Source organism: Pipistrellus kuhlii, unplaced genomic scaffold, assembly GCF_014108245.1.
Source record: "Pipistrellus kuhlii isolate mPipKuh1 unplaced genomic scaffold, mPipKuh1.p scaffold_m20_p_24, whole genome shotgun sequence".
In the NCBI taxonomy this organism is placed as follows: Eukaryota; Metazoa; Chordata; class Mammalia; order Chiroptera; family Vespertilionidae; genus Pipistrellus; species Pipistrellus kuhlii.
Window position 1 is genome coordinate 5,714,115 of NW_023425523.1, and position 19,423 is coordinate 5,733,537.

The 19,423-nt window shown below is 49.1% G+C and overlaps 1 protein-coding gene and 1 long non-coding RNA gene across 6 annotated transcripts in view; one reads left to right on the top strand and one right to left on the bottom strand.

Annotated features, from left to right (window-relative positions):
• The window catches only part of LOC123652985, a 28,072-nt gene that overhangs the window by 8,401 nt on the left and 248 nt on the right, over positions 1–19,423 (top strand). Inside the window, exon 2 of the long non-coding RNA XR_006742587.1 lies at positions 13,676–13,691. This is a non-coding gene — a long non-coding RNA (uncharacterized LOC123652985). The remainder of the gene's footprint in view (positions 1–13,675; positions 13,692–19,423) is intronic.
• NTNG1 (netrin G1) overlaps positions 1–19,423 on the bottom strand; it is a 195,135-nt gene that overhangs the window by 7,723 nt on the left and 167,989 nt on the right. Inside the window, exon 7 of one of the 5 annotated variants that reach the window (XM_036452660.2) lies at positions 15,074–15,208. The exons of the other annotated variants lie outside the window; for them this stretch is intronic. Within the exon in view, the coding sequence (XP_036308553.1) occupies positions 15,074–15,208 (135 nt within the window). The remainder of the gene's footprint in view (positions 1–15,073; positions 15,209–19,423) is intronic. 5 annotated transcript variants of the gene reach the window in all.

The following is a 19,423-nucleotide window of genomic DNA, read 5'->3' on the forward strand; positions in this document are numbered from 1 at the left end:
TTTGCAAAGTTGCTGAAGGAAAAAAAAGCAATGAAGGAAAAAAAGCAATGAACCCTCTCATTTTTTTCCTCTTTGATATATTCCAGGTGATAATAAATAGGGTGAACCAATGCTATATAAAAACCCAATACCAACTTTTTCTTTTTTTGCAGAGGGAAAGGGATGAATACACGTTAATAAAACATTTCCTGTGCCTGGAAAAGGACTTTAAAAAACAGCAACCCGCCCAACTCCCTAAGCATTTTGGTTGGTGCCTGCTGAGGTGGAGGGAGCAGGACAAACCTCTGCAGACGCCGAATGACATTCTGCACCGGGGCCAGCACATGCAGCTTGAAAAGGACTTTATGGCCGAAGCCAGTTTGGCTCAGTGGTAGAGCGTTGGTCTGCGGACTGAAAGGTCCCAGGTTCGATTCCGGTCAAGGGCATGTACATTGGTTGCGGGCACATCCCCGGTGGGGGGTGTGCAGGAGGCAGCTGGTCGATGCTTCTCTCTCATCGACGTTTCTAGCTCTCTATCTCTCTTCCTTCCTCCTCTCTGTGAAATATCAATAAAATATTAAAAAAAATATTAAAAAAGAAAAGGACTTTATGGCCCACAGTCAGGGCTCCTCGCGTGGGGAAACTATGGGAATCGGAAGGGTTGGGCCCAGCGGTTGCTGGCATGCAAACATGTTACGCGAGGGGCCGGGTGGGCACTGGTCACGACCGCGGCGGGAACGGTGAGACATCCCACACTTCCTTCTGCTTCCCGGGTGACTCAGTGTCACCAAGGCCATTGGGCTGTCTTTCCAGTAAGTGTGTGGTGGAGATGGATAGCATGTGAATTAGCTGAGTTTGCAGGCCTTTGTGACGGAAGCTGGGAGCACAGGGCTTGTTTCTGCCCATGTCACTAACGATACTATTTTTTAGAGCCAGACGGTGGTGTGTGTGTGTGTGCGTGTGCGTGTGCGTGTGCGTGTGTGTGTGTGTGTGGGGGGTGGAGGGCAGGGTGTGTGTGAAGGCAGTGACCTGCATTACTGCCAGTGTAACAACCTACTTTTTTGTCCCTGACATGGAAGCTTCATGGGAAATAATTTTGTCTCTCGGTTTGTTTACGGCAAAAGGTGCTGTTGACCCTTTGAACGTAGACCGCTGGGCCGCACAGGGTGGCCGGGGGCTCCTGCCACGGCCTGGCGGCTTCGGAGGAGGCCGGTGCGACACTTGAAAGGATTCCGTCTGCTTCCTGGAGGGGCAGGGCCTGCTTTTAGGAGACTGTCACTAGACTGGGCCTGCAGTGGGACCCATGCCGCCCTGTGACTCTGACTGACGGCTGAGACGTGAAGGGATGTTAAGCACCTTTGTGTTGTGCTGTGTTCTTTGCTAGTTGGCATTAGACATGGCGGAGAGCACGCCCAAGCTTTCAGGTGAGACCGTGCGCTATCAGAGCACACGGTGTTCATTTTTAATGGAGAGCAGAGCCTTTCCCTAGAGCAGTGTTTCCCAAAGTGTGGTACGCGTACCCCCAGGGGTACGGGAAGAGTTTGGTGGGGGTATGATTTGCACCAGAGTTTGGTGGGGATAGGCACTGCACCGTGCTTAGCTGCACCTAATTCTACGCTCTCATGAGTACGAGGGGTACTGAGTGTTATGAAAATTATAGAAGGGGTAGACATATGTCAAAAGTTCAGGAAACACTGCCCTGGAATATTATGGGTAAAAAAGACCATCCCAAGGATGGGTTGATTTCTAATATCTCTGACTAAGGAGTCTGGGATATAGAAATTAAAAAAAAAGCTTCCTTATACTACTCTTAATACAAAACGCCAAGAAATGAATGTCCCGTTTCTTAGATACTCCGGCGAAGGATTACAGTCATCCTTTTCTGACACTTTAGGAGAGAAGCAGCCTCCTACTACAGACTCCTAAGTCTAAGGATATAAATAATGTATGTCTGACTCCAACGGTCATATTTATACAAGGACGTTGCAATTATCCTGCTATAAAGATATCTTAATAAAAAATAAGTTATTGTTGGATGAGCCACCAAACAGAAGATCTGTTTGCCACTGAGGACGCATTTCCTTCAGCTACAACGTGGGCCTGCCCGCCGCTGGATTCCCGCTGGAACCCAGAGAGCCCTCCCTGGCGTGGGGGTGGGGCTGTTCCTCCACCCGTACCCTCAGTTCACAGTGCTCCAGGTGCGTAATTCCCTGGCTCCGTGGTCGGCAAACCAAGGCTCTCGAGCCTCGTGCGGCTCTTTGGCCCCTTAAGTGTGGCTCTTCCACAAAATACCACGGCCTGGGCGAGTCTATTTGGAAGAAGTGGCGTTAGAAGAAGTTGTTTAAGTTTAAAAAATGTGTCTCTCCAAAGAAATGCCAATCATTGTCCTGTTGGTATTTGGCTCTAAATTGACGAAGGAGTTTGCCGACCACTGCCCTGGCTGCAGGGCCTCGCGCTTCGGTGTGGCCTCAGGGAGAATGGTGTCAGGGCGGCGTCTCTGAAAACAGCACAAAGGTCATGGTCGGGGGTGGGGGGGTGGGGGTGTTTGAAGTCATGCATCGTGTTACGTGAGCCATTGCATTGCAACGTGTAGCCAGACGGAGCTGTGTGCGGACCGATAGGAAACCACGTGGGCCCTCGAACCCTGGGTTACAGGACTTCCTGGTTGGTGCGAGACACAGGATTTGGGGCTGGCTTTGCATGCTCTGTCTCCTTCGAATGCTAACACCTCCTTCTCCCCACTAACACCCCGGGCTGACACAAGACGCCGCGTCTCCACGGTGCTTTCTGAGAGGCAGGCTGCTCCTAGGGGTGCACGGGAACCGTGACCTGGGAGCTGGGTCCAGGGAGCCTGGCTGGATGTGGTTAATGGAGGAATACATTCCATGTGTAGAGGCAGGGAGGAAGGTCGGCTCCTGGTGTCAGAGGGCGAGGGGGCAGGGAGAGGTCACTGGCCTCTGTCGTCAGTGCTGGTCTCCACCCGGAAGACCCTTTCTCCGGCGTGGGGGGCGTGTTTCTGTCCAGGAACATCCCGAGGAATGAGCGCTGAGCTCGCTTCCCTCTTGTCCAGAGCGAGCGGGCCCTGTGGCTGGGCTCGGCTCCGGGACTGGACACCGCAGGCTGCTCCTACCCACCGGGATCAGAGGATTGAGCCAAAGCGGGGCTAGCTGGACCCATGGCCGTGAGTTTGTGTGGCACCAGGGACTGAGAGGCAGATCTGTATCTTGGTCTCATAACAGCTCTGTCGCCTGCTGGCTGTTGGCTTTGAACCCATTATGAGTCCCAGGTTTCTCCTCTCTCAAATGGGGACAGCCCAGCTGGTGTGGCTCAGGGGTTGAGCATCAGCCTATGAACCAGGGAGGTCAGGGTTTGATTCCTGGTCAAGGCACATGCCCGGGTTGTGGGCTGGATCTCCAGGGTGGGGTGGTACAAGAGGCAGCCGATCAATGATTCTCTCTCATCATTGATGTTTCTCTCTCTCTCTCTCTCTCTCTCTCTCTCCCTCCCTCCCTCCCTCCCTCCCTCCCTCCCTCCCTCCCTCCCTCTCTCCCTCTCTCTTCCTCCCTGAAATCAGTAAAGATACATCTTACCTAATAATAGACAAACATGTAAATTGACTGTACCTCTGCTATGCCACCAGCCAATCAGGAGTGATATGCAAATTAACCCAACAAAGAGGGTGGTTAATTTGCATACACAGGCCCTGAGTGATGGGGGCGCGGCGGGATGCAGGTGTTCTGCCCCACCCCCTGTCTCTCAGGGCCTTGGGGCAGTGTGGGAAGTGGGGCCAGAGCAGAAAGGGGCTGGGCCAGAGTGGAAAGGCGGTACCAGCATCTAGGGAAAGGAAAGCCCATTCTAGCATGAATCTTCATGCATCGGGCTTCCAGTTTGAAAGTAAATAAGTAAAATAGGTATAGCAGCATTTATTTGCAGGGTCACTGGGAAGAATCAATGTAATAATACATGGGAAGCCCCCGAGCATGCTTATGGTGCCTGGCACATTTATTACTCAAATATGCTTGGATGCAGTTTGATTTAGTAAGCGTTGACGGCGTGGGCGTCTGTATCTGTAAGACACCAGCCCATTCCCCTCCATGGTATTCATCTTTCCTGCTTATGAAAGTCACGGCCGTTTGTAAAGAAAGACACAGTCAGCAGGAAAAGCTTAAGCCCATTGGAGGGAAAGAATTGGGCCGAGCCTGAACTGCAGGCACCCCTGGGGGCTTAGTCATGATCGCTGCTGTGTTTTCAAAAGCGTTTGCTGGAGAGGGATGTCGGCTTTTGTCCTGGGAACGAGGTGCCTGCTGAGGGGAAGAAAAGATCCCCGGGAAATGCCCGTCTTCTTTGCAGAGACGTGTTTTCCGTGTCTGTTTGGGCTCTCAGTACACGGATGATGCTTTTGTCACCCACGCTCTAAAGAAGCACTATTTTCTGTATTCCTGTGGCATTTGAAGCCAGGGACCGGCGGTGCCTCACCTTCTTCCTGACTGGGAATCGAACCATGACCTCCTGGTTCATAGGTCGATGCTCAACCACTGAGCCACACCGGCTGGGTGATTATTTATTTAATATATTTTATTGATTTTTTTACAGAGAGGAAGAGAGAGGGTTAGAGAGTTAGAAACATCGATGAGAGATAATCATCCATCAGCTGCCTCCTGCATACCCCCTACTGGGGATGTGCCCACAACCAGGGTACATGCCCTTGACTGGAGTCGAACCTGGGACCTTTCAGTCTGCAGGCCGATGCTCTATCCCACATGTGTCAAACACAAGGCCCGCGGGCCAAATCCGTCCCGCCAGGCCTTGCAATGTGGCCCGCACCGCGCTGTCATTACTGCACTCCGCTGCGTTTCCATCACAATGACAGTTTATGACTGTTCAGTAAACCATTCGGCCCGCGATTTAGGCTGGATTTTAGATTTTGGCCCCTTCTCTGATTGAGTTCGACACCCCTACTCTATCCACTGAGCCAAACTGGTTTCAGCTGGGTGGTTATTTATTAATGAGACCCTCAACCCAGGGTCTCTCGTTCTGCCCTGCTCCTTCTTACCCCGATTCTCCTATGATTCCTCACTCGATATGCAGTTATGACAACTTTCATGTTAGAACAGAGGATAACGTGCCACTATCATGTGCGGTGAGAAGGCACATGTCAAATGCACTGACTGAAGCGAGGCTGGTCGCCCGTGACCATGAACCCCACACCGGCCTGCGGCTGGTGGCGGTCACACTTCCCTCGCACTCTCCTCGCTCTTCACAGGGCCTGGCTCCTTCTCATCGTCACCGTTCGAGGTGACGAGGCTGGGCCTGCAGGAGGAGGAACGCCTCCTCTGGTGCTCGGTGCCCTCCAGTTCCCCCTGACCCTCAACCTCACGTCCGCCAGGGCAGCATGACGTGGGGTCCCACTGTTCTCCTCCTCCTCCCCTCATCTTCTGCAGGAAAACTCAACCTCATTCCATGCCACATGAGAATCTCTCTTCATTTGTCTCTCTTCATAAGAGGAGGAATCTGGACTGCGGAAACACAGCACCTAGCCTGAACTTGCTAAGGATAGCCAGATAACCCGTTGGAAAGGTTCCTGAGTTACACAAAAACAAAAATGAAAAGAGGGAGCTGAAGGTGTGTCTGACATCCCCATTCCTGAGGGTGTCCATAGTAGCCAAGCTGAAAATAGTCACCACCACTAGGGTCCGAGGGGGACGCGATGGGCGGGAGCTGTCCAGGGGTCACTTCCGGGGAGCGGCTCTATGCCCACATGGGGAACCCGGTCGGGCTGATGGTTTGTTAAGGGGTCACCGTAACTCCAGACCCAGCCAGCAGGCAGGGCTTTGAGTATTACAGGGTAATTTCCAAGATTTAAGATGACCCTAAAATTGATGAAGGAGGGCTGCTACGGGAGAAGCTCAGTGTAACAGCTTTATTTTCCTATTTGGAAGCTGGGAAGCTCAAAGGCACCAGTTTTAGAGACAAAATCTTAAATTTTGCAGTAACAGATCGCAATTACAACCAGGACTAACCAAACCTGGGCTGCAGTGAGTGCCAGAGCCCGTTTCTTTCCAAGTCATTCTCTCAGGAAGCGGCTCTGACTCGCACTGATCATGTCCTGCGTGTGGAAGCTGATTGCTTCCTTAAGTTCGTTGATACAGCCGCCACCATGTTCAGTGAAACGGTGAGGGCAGGAATCATTGCTTACGGTTGTATCTCATTTCTTGCCCTCACTGTGCGATAGGGACCGGGCTAAGGAACATATTATTATTTAATTCTCACAGATTAAAGGAGGTAGGTCTGATTCTTTTCATTTCACCTGAGCAAATTAAGGTGAAGAGGAACCATGGTACACTAAATATCTGATGGAGTCTATAAGGGTTACGGCACATGACGTAGGTTGCAAATATTATATTTTGCTCCATTTTCTTTAATTTTTTTGTCATTGTCCATCATGTTCTTTTTATCCCAAGATTCCAAAATGAACAGGTGTTCATGTTTTTTAATAACCCCATTTATTTCTAAAAATATAATTGAATATAAACATAGTTGTTTTTTTTGTTGTTGAGAGAAAGGAGGGTAAGGAGGATAAAGCTATGGACAGGAATAAAGCGGTCATATTTGTATCTTTATACATTTGTGTTCCCTCTTTCTTAGAAAAAATATTTTTAAAATATATTTTATTGAGTTGTTTTTTTTTTTAACAGAGAGGAAGGGAGAGGGATAGAAACATCAATGAGAGAGAAACATCAATGAGAGAGAAACATCGATCAGTCGCCTCCTGCATACCCCCTACTGGGGATGTGCCTGCAATCAAGGTACATGCCCTTGACTGGAATCGAACCTGGGACACTTCAGTCCGCAGGCCGATGTTCTATCCACTGAGCCAAACCTGTTAGGGCAAGAAAATATTTTATTAAGACAAGTGTGCAATGAGGACGTGGATTTTAAAATATGGTAATTGGGCACCTGGTGAAATACATTTTGCAGCAATGCTAATCATGTGTGTCAAGATAAAAGGAAATTAAGGAGGCTTAAGTTTCCACTTCTCTTCAGAAAAATCAATTACAAAGCATTTACGCTGCTGACACTAAACAACAAATCCTGGGATTTAGTTAATAAAAAAGCTTCCACGTTTTGAAGGTTTTTCCATCCAACAGAAGGAATGGGGAACATTGATTTTTCTGAGGAAGAAAGGGCTATTTACAGCAGGTAGTTTGAAATCCAGGTGGATTCTTGATCTTAGCATGTTTGGCTCAGAAATGGCTGGCCATCTTCATAAAGCTGTTCCTGGCCTGCGGTGCTACAGGCCTTGGCTGGGGCCCCCTGACCTCTGAGTCTAAGTAGGGGAGCCTCGCTGAAGCTCAGCTGGCATCTCACTTGGGGTTTATAACACCAGGACTCAAATTCATAGTTGGACGAAATCGCTCTGATGATGTACAATGTGGCCCTCAATTTTGACTGCGTATCATCATTGTCTGGGGAGTTTCTGTTGTCGTTGTTAATCCTCACCTGAGGATATTTTTTTCTTTTTTTAAATAAAATTTTTTTTAATTGATTTTAGAGAGAGAGGAAGGGAGAGGGATAGAGAGATAGGAACATTGATGAGAAACATCCACCGGCTGCCTCCTGCACGCCCCACGCTGGGGATCGAGCCCATGACTTGGAATCAATCTATGACCTCCTGGTTCCTGGGTTGACTCAGTTAATTGTTATAAATTATTGAGTCTATATAATTGAGAGTCAATTCCTGAGCCACACCAGCCAGGCCTGAGGATACTTTTTCCATTGAGTTTTAGAGATAGTGGAAGGAAGGGAGAGAGAGAGAAAAACATAGATGTGAGAAACTCATGGATGGGTTGCCTCCTACACATGCCCTTGACCAGGACCACGATTGACAATGCAAGCCAAGTACACGCCCTTGACCAGGAATCGAACCCGAGACCCTTCGGACCTTGGGGCCAACACTTTCACCTCAGAAACACCAGGTTGGGCTCCTGGGGAGTTTTATACCATGCAGATGCCCAGTCTGCCCTCAGAGAACTGACGGAAGTTAGGTGGAGTGGGCACAGCAACAACTATCCCATTGCAATCTCAGCTCACCTTTCCCTGAGACGCCCCATGAGGCCACTCCCTGCTTTTGGATGACCAGAACCTGGCTGACATCCTCTCTCCCTTTTGTCCTCGTGAAGCCAATGACACGGAGGCGACAGCCACCGAGGAAGACATCTTCCGACAAGCGCAGCGCCTGCTGCTCATCGCCTCTCCGATGAGCGGTTAATAATTCATAACAATTAACTGAGTTACGAGCTCCTCTCTTGATACGCTCGCAAACATGAATGAATTAAATGGTAATTGCCGTCAAAGTTTATGTTCCATTTCGTGTCCCCAGTAAAAGTTTATCTTGTGGAACTCACTTTGTATTTCCTTTTGATATATTCATCACTGAATGCAATGCACTACTATATTAAAATATTTATTATTCACCTATCAATTATTAACCACTCTTAAATGATAGGGATGAAAGAAAACAAACAGGCTCCTTGTTTAAGTTTGCATGATCCTCCTTCTTTTAATAGGATGTGGATTGGTAGACTACGTGCTGATAAAGAAAACCGGAAAAGGATGGTGTGGGAGTCGGTGCGGGATCCTGCCCCTTCCACAAATTTCTACAAGGTACATGCATGCCCTTGGCCTCCCACCACCGTTATTTTAACCCTAAGTCAGTGGTCGGTGAACTGCAGCTCGAGAGCCACATGCAGCTCTTTGGCCCCTTGAGTGTGGCTCTTCCACAAAACACCACGGCCTGGGCGAGTCTATTTTGAAAAAGTGGCATTAGAAGAAGTTTAAATTTAAAAAAATGTGGCTCTCAAAAGAAATTTTAATCATCGTACTGTGGATATTTGGCTCTGTGGACTAATGAGTTTGCCGACCACTGGCCTAAGTGATAAAGACATGCAACCCAGGAACTTCCCATCAGCCCTTCCTGGGTGGAAGGCCGCATGAGTTGCCTCCCACTTTAATGTGCTAGGAATCCCCTGGGGATCCTGTGAACACACAGGTTGGTCTGGGCTGGGGCAGGGGCTCTGCAGTGCCACCCATGGACAGGGCGTGCGGATGGACTGAGCCCAGGGGTAAGCTGCACTAGAGGAGGGTGTGCAGGTGACTTAGCCGCTCTCAGCCTTGGTTCGTGGACTGTAAAGTGGAGATACCTGCTAAAAGGGTTTGATGCAGGTTCAACAAGGCCTGTGGATGGCGAGCCACGATTCCTGACACACAGTAGGACTTCAGTTATTTTTTAAACGAATGATAGTGTGAATCATAAACGAGCGAATGAGTGAAGGAATGACTGCATGGACAGATGAATGGATCGGACAACTCTCTAGCCAGCCCATTCGCTGGGGAGATTGAATTCAACAGATTCAGCAAGACTCTTATGAAGTCCTTTGACCTCCTGACTGATTCAACCTTCGTGGCCGAAGGTAAAATGAAGGGCATCCATCTCCTCCTGAGTGTGGTGTGACCTGACCTCAGGTGTGTGAATGGAGGAATCCAATGAACATGATTGACTGATTCAGTCATGTTTGATTAGGTGCACCTGCCAATAGGCGACTCACAAACTCCCCCCTCCCACAACCTTGGACAGTCTTCATAACTTCAGAAATTTCCAGACCTGATAAAATCAGAAGTCATACGTCACCTCCATCGGTAGCTTAGCATCCTGGGTGCAAAATCATCAACTTCCATTTTTATTTTAATTAGAAAGGGGGTGCAATATTTCAGGAGAAGCCTTATCATCCACCCACATGCCGTCTAAGTGGAAACTGCTGGAAAGGAGCCAGCATAGGCATGGACAGTGCTGTGATTGCCACCTGTTATCCAGCCCCGAGAAAATGCCCGGTTACCCGGGTAACAGGCCCACCTGTACACTCCCAAACTTTGTGCACTCAGAATCTGTGTGGACAGTGCCCTTGTCCATATTATAGATTTTCATGATAAAGAATACAGATTAACATAAGACTGAGTCCATAGGGTCAATACCACTAATTAAAAAGAAGTCTTGCTGTGATTCCTAAAAATAATTACATCGATATTTCATTATTTCGTAGTGTTTTTGTCTCTGAGACATACGCCTGCTCCCCTAAAGGCGCTGTAGCTCAGAAGAAATAACTACACCACATGACACTAATCCTACAATGGGAAGGAATACTGTTAAAAATGCATCTTAGCAGTCATTTCTGTCCTAAAAGATCCAGCCATGTCTGGATGACTGCTGGCTACAGTGATGAGCTGGGATGGAGGCTGGACGCAGAGCAGACGAACTGTGCATGAATTTCTGTGTATGTGCCCGTTTCCGATGAAATCCAATTTTAATGAGTTCACACCAGTTACTGAGTATTTAATGCTGGCCTCTTCTCCCCACTAGCATCAATAGAAAACTGAAGGTTAACTATCTTTTTTTAAAAAATAGAGAATTTTCCCAATTGACGTGGCTCAGTGGTTGACCTTTGACCTATGAACCAGGAGGTCATGGTTCGATTCCTGGTCAGGGCACATGCCCGAGTTGTGGGCTCCATCCCCAGTGTGGGGCGTGTAGGAGGCAGCCCATCAATGATTCTCTCTCATCATTGATGCTTCCAACTCTCTCCCCCTTCTCCCTTCCCCTCTAAAATCAATAAAAAAAAATATTTGAACAAAATAGAGACATGGACAAAGATGGGACCAAAAGCAGATGCCACTTACATAGAGTTGGGCCATGGCATTCTATTCCTATGGGGGCAGAGCCACACGATCCAGAGTTTATGAGACTCATAGGCTCAGTCACGCTCAACAGGGCGTTGGGACAGAAAAGAAGTGGGTTCAAAGCCCGGGCCTGCCCTGGATGCAGAATGATTGCCTCTGCTATCAAAGGCGAGGGCAAGAAATACATCCTCCACAGGGTCTGTGTGTTTTCCCCGTGCCCTCGGCGTGGCCGCCTGATGTTACCGTAATTCTCTCTGCGTAAAGCTTTTTGCTGATATTTGAGACGGCAGGCTGCTGCTGCTCACGGAGAGAGACGATGCCTCACGCCAGCCTGAGCAGCCCGCCTGCACGGGGCACCCTCCCTGCTCTTCCATTAGCGGCTGATTGTCCCAAATTGATGCTAAATTGACTTGGCCGGCTCGGGCGCCTTTCAGTGGTTGGCACCGACCGTGGTCTCATCCTGGAAATTATATGGTCAAAGCCTTCATGTTTCTGGAAATCCTAACCATTTTGTTAATGTGAATTAGGGCCTGGTAAAGAGGAATTAGTTAGACACCTGCCCTGTGGTACCCAGACAGGGCATGCTTCAATGAAATGGTTTTTATTAAAAAAAAAAATAAAAAAAATATATATTTTCATTGATTTCAGAGAGGAAGGGAGAGAGAGATAGAAACATCAATGATGAGAGCAAAACAAACCAAGCTTGTGCCCTGACCTGGAATTGAACCGTGACCTCCTGGTTCATAGGTTGATGGTCAGCCACAGAGCTACAGTGGCTGGATTACAATATGTTGTTTTTTAAAATGGTTCTCTTCTGCCTTCTGCTTCGCACTCTCCCCTTTACTGAAAGGTCCCCTGCCTCTTCGTTTCTAACTGCTGTGCGAGTTTGAAATAAATCCGACCCTGACGTGCAGGCCGAGCCCAGCTTTTCTACATTTTCAAGTGACGGAGACAGAATCCAAAGGAGAAGATTTCACGGCACGCGAAAATCGGATGAAATTCAAATTTTCCAAAGATGTTACTGGGACGTAGACCACACCCGTTCATTCTGTGTGGCCCACGGCTTCGGGCACAGCGGCTGACAGAGGGGAGGGGCCGGGACAGAGGTGGCATGGTCCATGGAGCCTCAGCTAACGGCTCTGTCCCTTTACTGGGCGGGAGACGTTGGCCCGCCCCTGGGACAGATCACCAAAGCCTCTGTGGCTATCGCGGCAAAGCGGGAACCACAGCATCCTATACAATGCCGCTGCGAACCCCACGAGCCATCCTCACAAAAGCTCCGCTCGCCCCTTCCCCCGTATTGGAGTTGGGGGGCCTTGAAATCTCAGGTTTCCCATCTACTAGTATACATCGAGGAGAATGCTCTGACCTCCCTTGGGAAATAAGACGATGCACTCATCGACATCCCTGACACAATGGCAAATGCATCATCAAGAACTGTTGATAGCTTGAAAGGTATTATTATTCCCCAGAAATGCGTTCATATGCAAATAGGTCAGATCACTGGCATCTATCTTTAAAGGTATAGAGTCTACCTTCCGTTGTCCATTCTTGCAAGGCCCCTACTTACATGGACACCCAGCCATGGAGGCGAACTGCAACTGAAACAGGCACACACGCAGAATTTCAGACTGACCAGGAGCCCTAGACCATCGGGAACCACCTAGGGCCGTGGTCGGCAAACTGCGGCTAGAGAGCCACATACGGGCTCTTTGGCCCCTTGAGTGTGGCTCTTCCACAAAACACCAATGCCTGGGCCGGTCTATTTTGAAGAAGTGGCGTTAGAAGACGTTTAAGTTAAAAAACTGTGGCTCTCCAAAGAAATGTCAATCATTGTACTGTTGCTATTTGGCTCTGTGGACTAATGAGTTTGCCGACCACTGGCCAGGAGGAGGTGTAGAGAGAAGACCTTGGTGGCCGAGTCCACAGTCCTTGGGAAGGCGGTAGCTGCCACCCCCAGAAACAGGGGCCCTGGCTTCACTAGACTTTAGTGCCAGGTGCCCTCCCATCCAGCTCACCTGTGGCTCCTCTTGCCCAGAAGCCTGCTGTGCTGGCGGCCAGGACTGGCCCTTCACCGGATTCACCATTCTTCCCCTGCACCTTTCAGGTGTGGGGCCCTTCAGCACCTGGGCTGGTTTTCATACTTAGACGTTACATGTACGGTTAGAAGAGTGAGATTCTCTCTCTCTCACACACACACACATCCTCACTAGCAGGTAAAGGATGGCTAGAGGAGCACCTCCATCAATCGGTTGCCTCCTATAGGCATCCTGACTGGGGATTGAGCCCACAACAGCCACCTTTTCGGTAGACGGGATGACGCTCTAGCAACCAAGCCCCCGGCCAGGGCCAGGACTGCGCTGTCTGCTAATGCCACGCCCTCCGGCTCCTGGATCCCACCTCACCTTGGCCCACTTGCGGCCAACTTCCTGACTTCCGTGACATCGGAGCGGCGGGACATTCCACGCCCGTTACGTAGCCCCGCACCTGACAGGTGGCTACTGACTCTGCGAGCAGCCTCCCTCACCTCCCGGACGGCCCCGGAGCCACGAGCTTCCCGCAGGCCCCGCGTGCTGGCACCTTTCCCGAGCGCCAAGCAAGCAAAGAGCCCTCCCGAGCTGCGCAGTCCAATGTGGTAGACATATGTGGCCATCCCGCCTCGCAATATGGCCAGTCCTAATTGAGCTGTTCTGTGTAAGCACAGAACCCACGTCTGACTGCAGAGCCCGAGGGAGAAATGTAAACCGTCTCCTTGATCATTTTAATGCTCATTACGTGTTGCAATGATACCGGTTCAGATATTCCGGCTACGGTGAGTGGTCAGAATCAACTTACATTTATTTCCTTAAGTTTTTTTTTTGTTTGTTTGTTTGTTTTTTAATGTCGATAGCCAACCAAAGATGGTTCCCTATCTGGTTTGCATGGTTTTCTACTGGGCTGGGGGTTTGCCTGGTGTTCCTCAGAGCCGGCCGGCCGGCTGGGTACTGATGGATGAAGGTTGGTGCAGAGCTAAAATGCAGAGAACGCTACGCAGGACTCCAGGAAGCTTCTGTTCAGAATTTGAAATTCACATTCCTCCGACACACCACATGACACGCCACCTCCCCCAACAAGGCTTTCAAGAAGGTCTGAGGACCCCCCGAGTGATGAGGCTGGACTGGGTGACCCCAGCCTCCGCTCAGGGCTCCCTGGATGGTGCCCAACCGCAGAGGCGTGACATCTGCATTGGCGTTTGCCATGTATTCTCCCCTGGCATTTACGTGCCCCTTAGATGGATTACCGTTAGGTTTCTGGTTAAGATTCAGGGATGGGAATGATAGCCAGGCTAGCGATACGAGATGTAGATATTATCTAATTTATGGGCTCCGGGGCTGTAGGATCCCTTCTGGCTCAAGAAATATATGAACCACAGACACACCGGCCCTCGTTCCGCAGTGAGGGCTCTCAGGCCGGGTCCCTATTGTGCCGCTGGATTTACGGTCTGGCCAGGTACGCAGACCCACGTGCGATATTTCAACGCGAGTGGCTCCAGCCATCAGAGGGGCCCAAGCCAGGCCTCAGACACCCGCTGGGCGGCTGACGAATTGCTCTCTCTCCTCGCCATCGAGTGTGGCATTAGGTGGCGTCTACCTTTATTATTTTAAAGGAGAAACATGGATAGTCAATGCTACTAAGTGAAACCTAAGAAAGAAACGTCCACTCGGCGAATAGAACGTGACCAACAGGCTTCCTGTCTTTATCACAGTGGGTGAAGGTGAAGAGGAAGGAAGAAGAGCGAGTGGGAAAGGGAATGACAGAGAAAATAAAATCCCACGTCTTCCCTAGAGCAGACTTCGAAAAACATCCTGAGTTTATGAAGAATGGCTAAGATCGCCACTTCTGGAACTTGTTAGAAAAGTGGCATTTGGGCCCTGGCTGGTGTTGCTCAGTGGTTTGAGCGTCCGCCTACCCACTCAATGGTCTCAGGTCTGATTCCTAGTCAGCCAGTCCATGTGTTGCTCTCACATCAATGTTTCTTGCCCCCTCCTCCTCCCCCTCCTCTCTGTTTCTCCCTCTACTCCTCTATCCCTTCCACTCTTTAAAAATCAATGGAAAAGAATATCCTCAGTGAGGATTAAACAAAAATAATACAAACATGATCAAGACAATGGCATTTGGTTGGGAAGCAAAGGCATTCTTGAAATCCTTTCCCAACATCAGTGCCAGTTGGCACTTGCCCGGCAGTGGGAGATGCTCGGGTAGCTTCCCAGGCTCGGCAGGGGTCGGGCTGGGCCTTTTTCTGCTCTGAGAACCACAGGCACAGCCGGCCAGGCAAGCAGGGGGGCCATGCGGCAGCGGGCGAGGGCAGCGCCCGGTTACTTACGTCGGCAGCCGGCGTGCCAGGAGTTGCCCGGCAGACACTCATCACACTTGGGCCCTGTGGCTCCCGCCTTACACTCACAGAATCCCGAGTCATTACAGCGCTTGTGGACGGAGCCCAAGGGGTTACAGTAACACTCTGCAGAAACAGACAACACATGGGCTGGAGAGCCGGCCCGGGCCCGGGGGCCACCGAGACCCACGTGCCACGTCCATCACCACCTCGCTTCCTCGAGGAAAGACGCCGCGATCGAAATGATTTGGCAAGGCGGCCGCGGCAGGTCCATTGACTTCTCTGCTCGGCCTCCCAGGAAATCAACCAGAACCTTCCAGGGAGACAAGGCATCGTGCCCCCCCCCCACGAAGGGGGCCTGATGGAGGAGCCATTGCTGGGGGAGCTTACACAGTCTCATGGACGCCCCCAGCAATGGGGACAGCCAGGCTACATCGCCCACCATCAGGGCCAAGTCTGCACGGAATGACTCCAACGGGCTGACCTGCTGCATTCCGGATCCGAGAACTGCCGGACAGGACACTTTTAAAGTGGGACACGCATGCATGCACTCTGTCCGTTCCCAGGCAGCTTTCCTCTCTGACCCGGGACGACACCCAGGAGGGCCTGAGCTACGAGGCCAGTGCGGCTTTTCTGCCGCTGAGATGGATGCTTAGAAAGGAAAGATAAACGCTGAGCTCCCACGGAACTGTCTGTGCTGAGGCTTTCCTCACTGGATTGTCTGAGCTGTGGGTCATAAGCAGGAAACGGGATGTTTCCCTGACTCTGCCCACAGTCTCATGGGAGGCATTTTTAGGGCCTGAGCAGGGCTGGGCTTGAGGGCCGGATCTGGTCGCCTGGCCCTTAGGACCAGCTGGGTGGCAGCGTGTGGAGTCCGGGGACAAAGTTTCTTGCCTGATCACCCCACTGTGGGATCACGGGCAGGTTCTTGGGCCCCTCCGTCTTGCACGTTCCCTCTTGAACCAGGGTCCCAGGAAGAGGTTTTCTTCTTAACACACACACACACACACACACACACACACACAACAAACCCCAAATAAAATGATACCAAGAAAACAACTGAACCACCGCTGTAGCCAGCCCTGGGAGTTCCGGTTCAGTGTCACCCAGTAGAGCAGCCGTTAGCCACGGAGACTCAGGGTTTGACACTACGGAGGGCCACAGGCCGGCTCTCACTTTTTGTCCTGGGAACCAATGAGCTAACTTCTTCAAAGAACGTGGAAGGCCTTAGCACGGTGACTTATTTCATGGTGATTAAATCATTTTTTTTTCTTTTTATAGGCCAGCATTCTTCTGCTACAAACATGTAGAAGACGAACAGGTATACACAGGTAAAAATAAAACGAGGTTAACTCTAAAACGCTGTCTCCTGGACTGGCTTGCTTTGTCCTTAATAGCTAGTTTCATTTTAAATAGGCATTTTCTATCTTAACCTGTGTGTAGGGGGTTGTTGTTTAAATTTTTTTTTAAAAAAAGTTAATTCTGTTATGGCATTAAGATGTTTTTTTTCTGAGCCTATGTGTAAGTAGGTACCTATCTCCAAACTGTCATATGTGTTCTACTGTTTAATGTGTATACGTTGACTATAAACCACCAATATTTTGTTAGCCAGGTAGTAGAATTTTCTCTGGCCAGTGTGAATTCACGTACTACCCTAGTCAATTAGTCCATAAAAAGTTGATTAATAGAAGGTTTTAGATGCAAAAATTTGTAAACAAAGTTGTTTCCACCCCCACCCCAAAATGTGAAATGTCTGAACCCCGGTGTATGCCAGGGGTTGTCTTAGGAAAGGGGTGGGTGTAACGAACTTCCTCCAGCAGACATGAGAATAAGTGATAAGACGGAGTGCAGTCTACATTCCACCATCCACACAAATACTTTGGTTTACAGCGGTTCTCAGCCCTTCTAATGCCTCAACGCTTTAATACAGTTCTTTTTAAATATATATATATTATTGATTTTTTACAAAGAGGAAGGGAGAGAGAGAGTTAGAAACATCGATGAGAGAGAAACATTGATCAGCTGCCTCCTGCACACCCCCTACTGAGGATGTACCTGCAACCAAGGTACATGCCCTTGACTAGAATCAAACTTGGGACCCTCAGTCTGCTGGCCAACGCTCTATCCACTGAGCCAAACCGGTTTTGGCTTTAATACAGATCCTCATGTTGTGATGACTCCCAACCATAAAATTATTTTCGTTGCTACTTCGAAACTGTAATGTCACAACCTACAGTTTGAGAACCGCTGGCAGGGTCCCCCAAGACCATCGGAAAACACAGATATTTACGTTACGACTCATTAACAACAGGAAAATTACAGTTATGAAGTAGCAACGAAAATAATCTTATGGTTGGGGGTCACCACCTCATGAGGAACCGTATGAAAGGGCCGCGGCATTAGGAAGGCTGAGAACCACTGGTTGAGAAGTATCTGTGTTATGGATGGGACCATGCTGAGCGGCAGGTGCTGGGGGGAGGAGCACGGTCTTGGAGATTCTCTTTTCTTTTATGAAACTAGGAAGAACAGGCAGAGCTGCTGGACTAAAAAAAAAAAAAATGCCACAAAATACTTTTGGAGGTTTGACTGCATAGCTATCCTGGGATTGATTCATAGGGTCAAAGTGTCTTGCGTTTGTTTTGCTCTACAGAAGGGACCGCTGACGACCTGAACTTGGGTTTCCAGGGGAATAAAAAAATGACACAATATCAGCAGAGCTCCTGTTTGGTAGCAACGGCTGAGCCCCGCAGTGATAACCTAAGGTCCCCAACCAGGCATCCTCTAACTTCCTGCTTCCTGCTTCCTGCCGGAGGGTCTACGAGACAGAAGCATGGACGTCCTCTCCATGTAACTGCTGCTCACAGGAGGTAGTGCCATATATCTCTGGAGACATGGCTGTGCTGAGTTTGTGTGGAAATGGGTCAAATGCACCAGTGATCCCAAAGCAGCGATCACCGCGGCAACATGGACCAGCCTGCATTGGACATTTGCTGGGATATCAAATGATGCAAACAGTGTGCATCTACTTCAACAGCCTCCGTGTTTGGTCAGAGGTTAGGGGCTGTTCCCTGGTGGATTTGATGGCCAGGTGTTAAAGAATTGGGGTAGTGCCCTAATATATATATATATATATTTAGAGAAGATTTTGATAAAGTTCACATTTTTGTGAGATCCAACTTTCTAGTTCTGTGACAAGGCATTGGGTAGATCCCCATGCATTTCCATGGGTGCCTTCTGTAAAAAACAAACCCTCCCAGATTTAACCCTCAGTCCTGCCCTGAGCCTGGAGCCCTGTGGGGAGCGTAATTGTGGGGGATAGGGAGAAGGTGCATGTGGCTGACAGGGCTCACCGGGGGCCTTGGCCATGATCCACAGGCTCCCCAGGAGCAACCTTCCACCTCAGTCCCGATTTCCCTGCCCTTGGTCCCTCATGTGGGAAAACTGGTATCTCAATGTCACTGATTCATTGCACATGTGCATATATAGACTACAGACAAAAGACGGACCATGGCTTATACCAGCTGGCCACATTTTTCAGTTCATTCTCTAACCATCTCCCCCCCCCCCCCCCCCTTAGGAAAAGGCCACAGTGTAAGGAGTTGGTGTGTAAGGGGGACATTGTAGCTACTGGCTAATGTAGATAACGGTACCTCTCAACACCTGTCTCTGCTTACCAAGTCCTTTCCTAGGTTTGAAGAGTGAAAATACGTGCTTCCCAGATTTCTAATTTCTAACATTCCCCAAAGGTTTAGGATTTTAATGAATAGACTTTCTAGGAATGGAAAAACAACAACAACAACAAAAACCCCAAAACAACGGCTCTTGATTTTTTAAAAAAAGCATAAATAAATAAAAAAAAATGTCTACTTAAGCTTCCATATTTTATCAGCAGCTTATGTTTTAAAAGACAAAAGCAGAATGGGCTGGCTTCTTGTCTGTGGATAATCAAGCATAGATTTATGATACAACTATATCTCGGAATCGGAGGGGGAGCACAGATTTTGTCCTTCATAGGTTATTTTAAGGACTGGGAAAAGGCCCAGCTTCCTCTGAATAAAATATTACTTTAAATAAAACATATCAAGGTATTGTAACATTACCTGCGATGAGCAAGTCCCTGGGATACAAATCTTTTCTTTTGAGGCCTTTTTTCTTTAACTTATTTCAAGTAACGTGAAATTAAGTAAAACCTTTTAATCGTATATAAATAAAAATAGATTTCATCCCTGTGCTGTTTATTATTTTAACTTTTCTCTTGCTTCCATATTTATAGTGTGGCATTTATGTATTTTTACAGATGACATTCAGCAACATGGAACTCTGCATTCAAAATGCAGACAG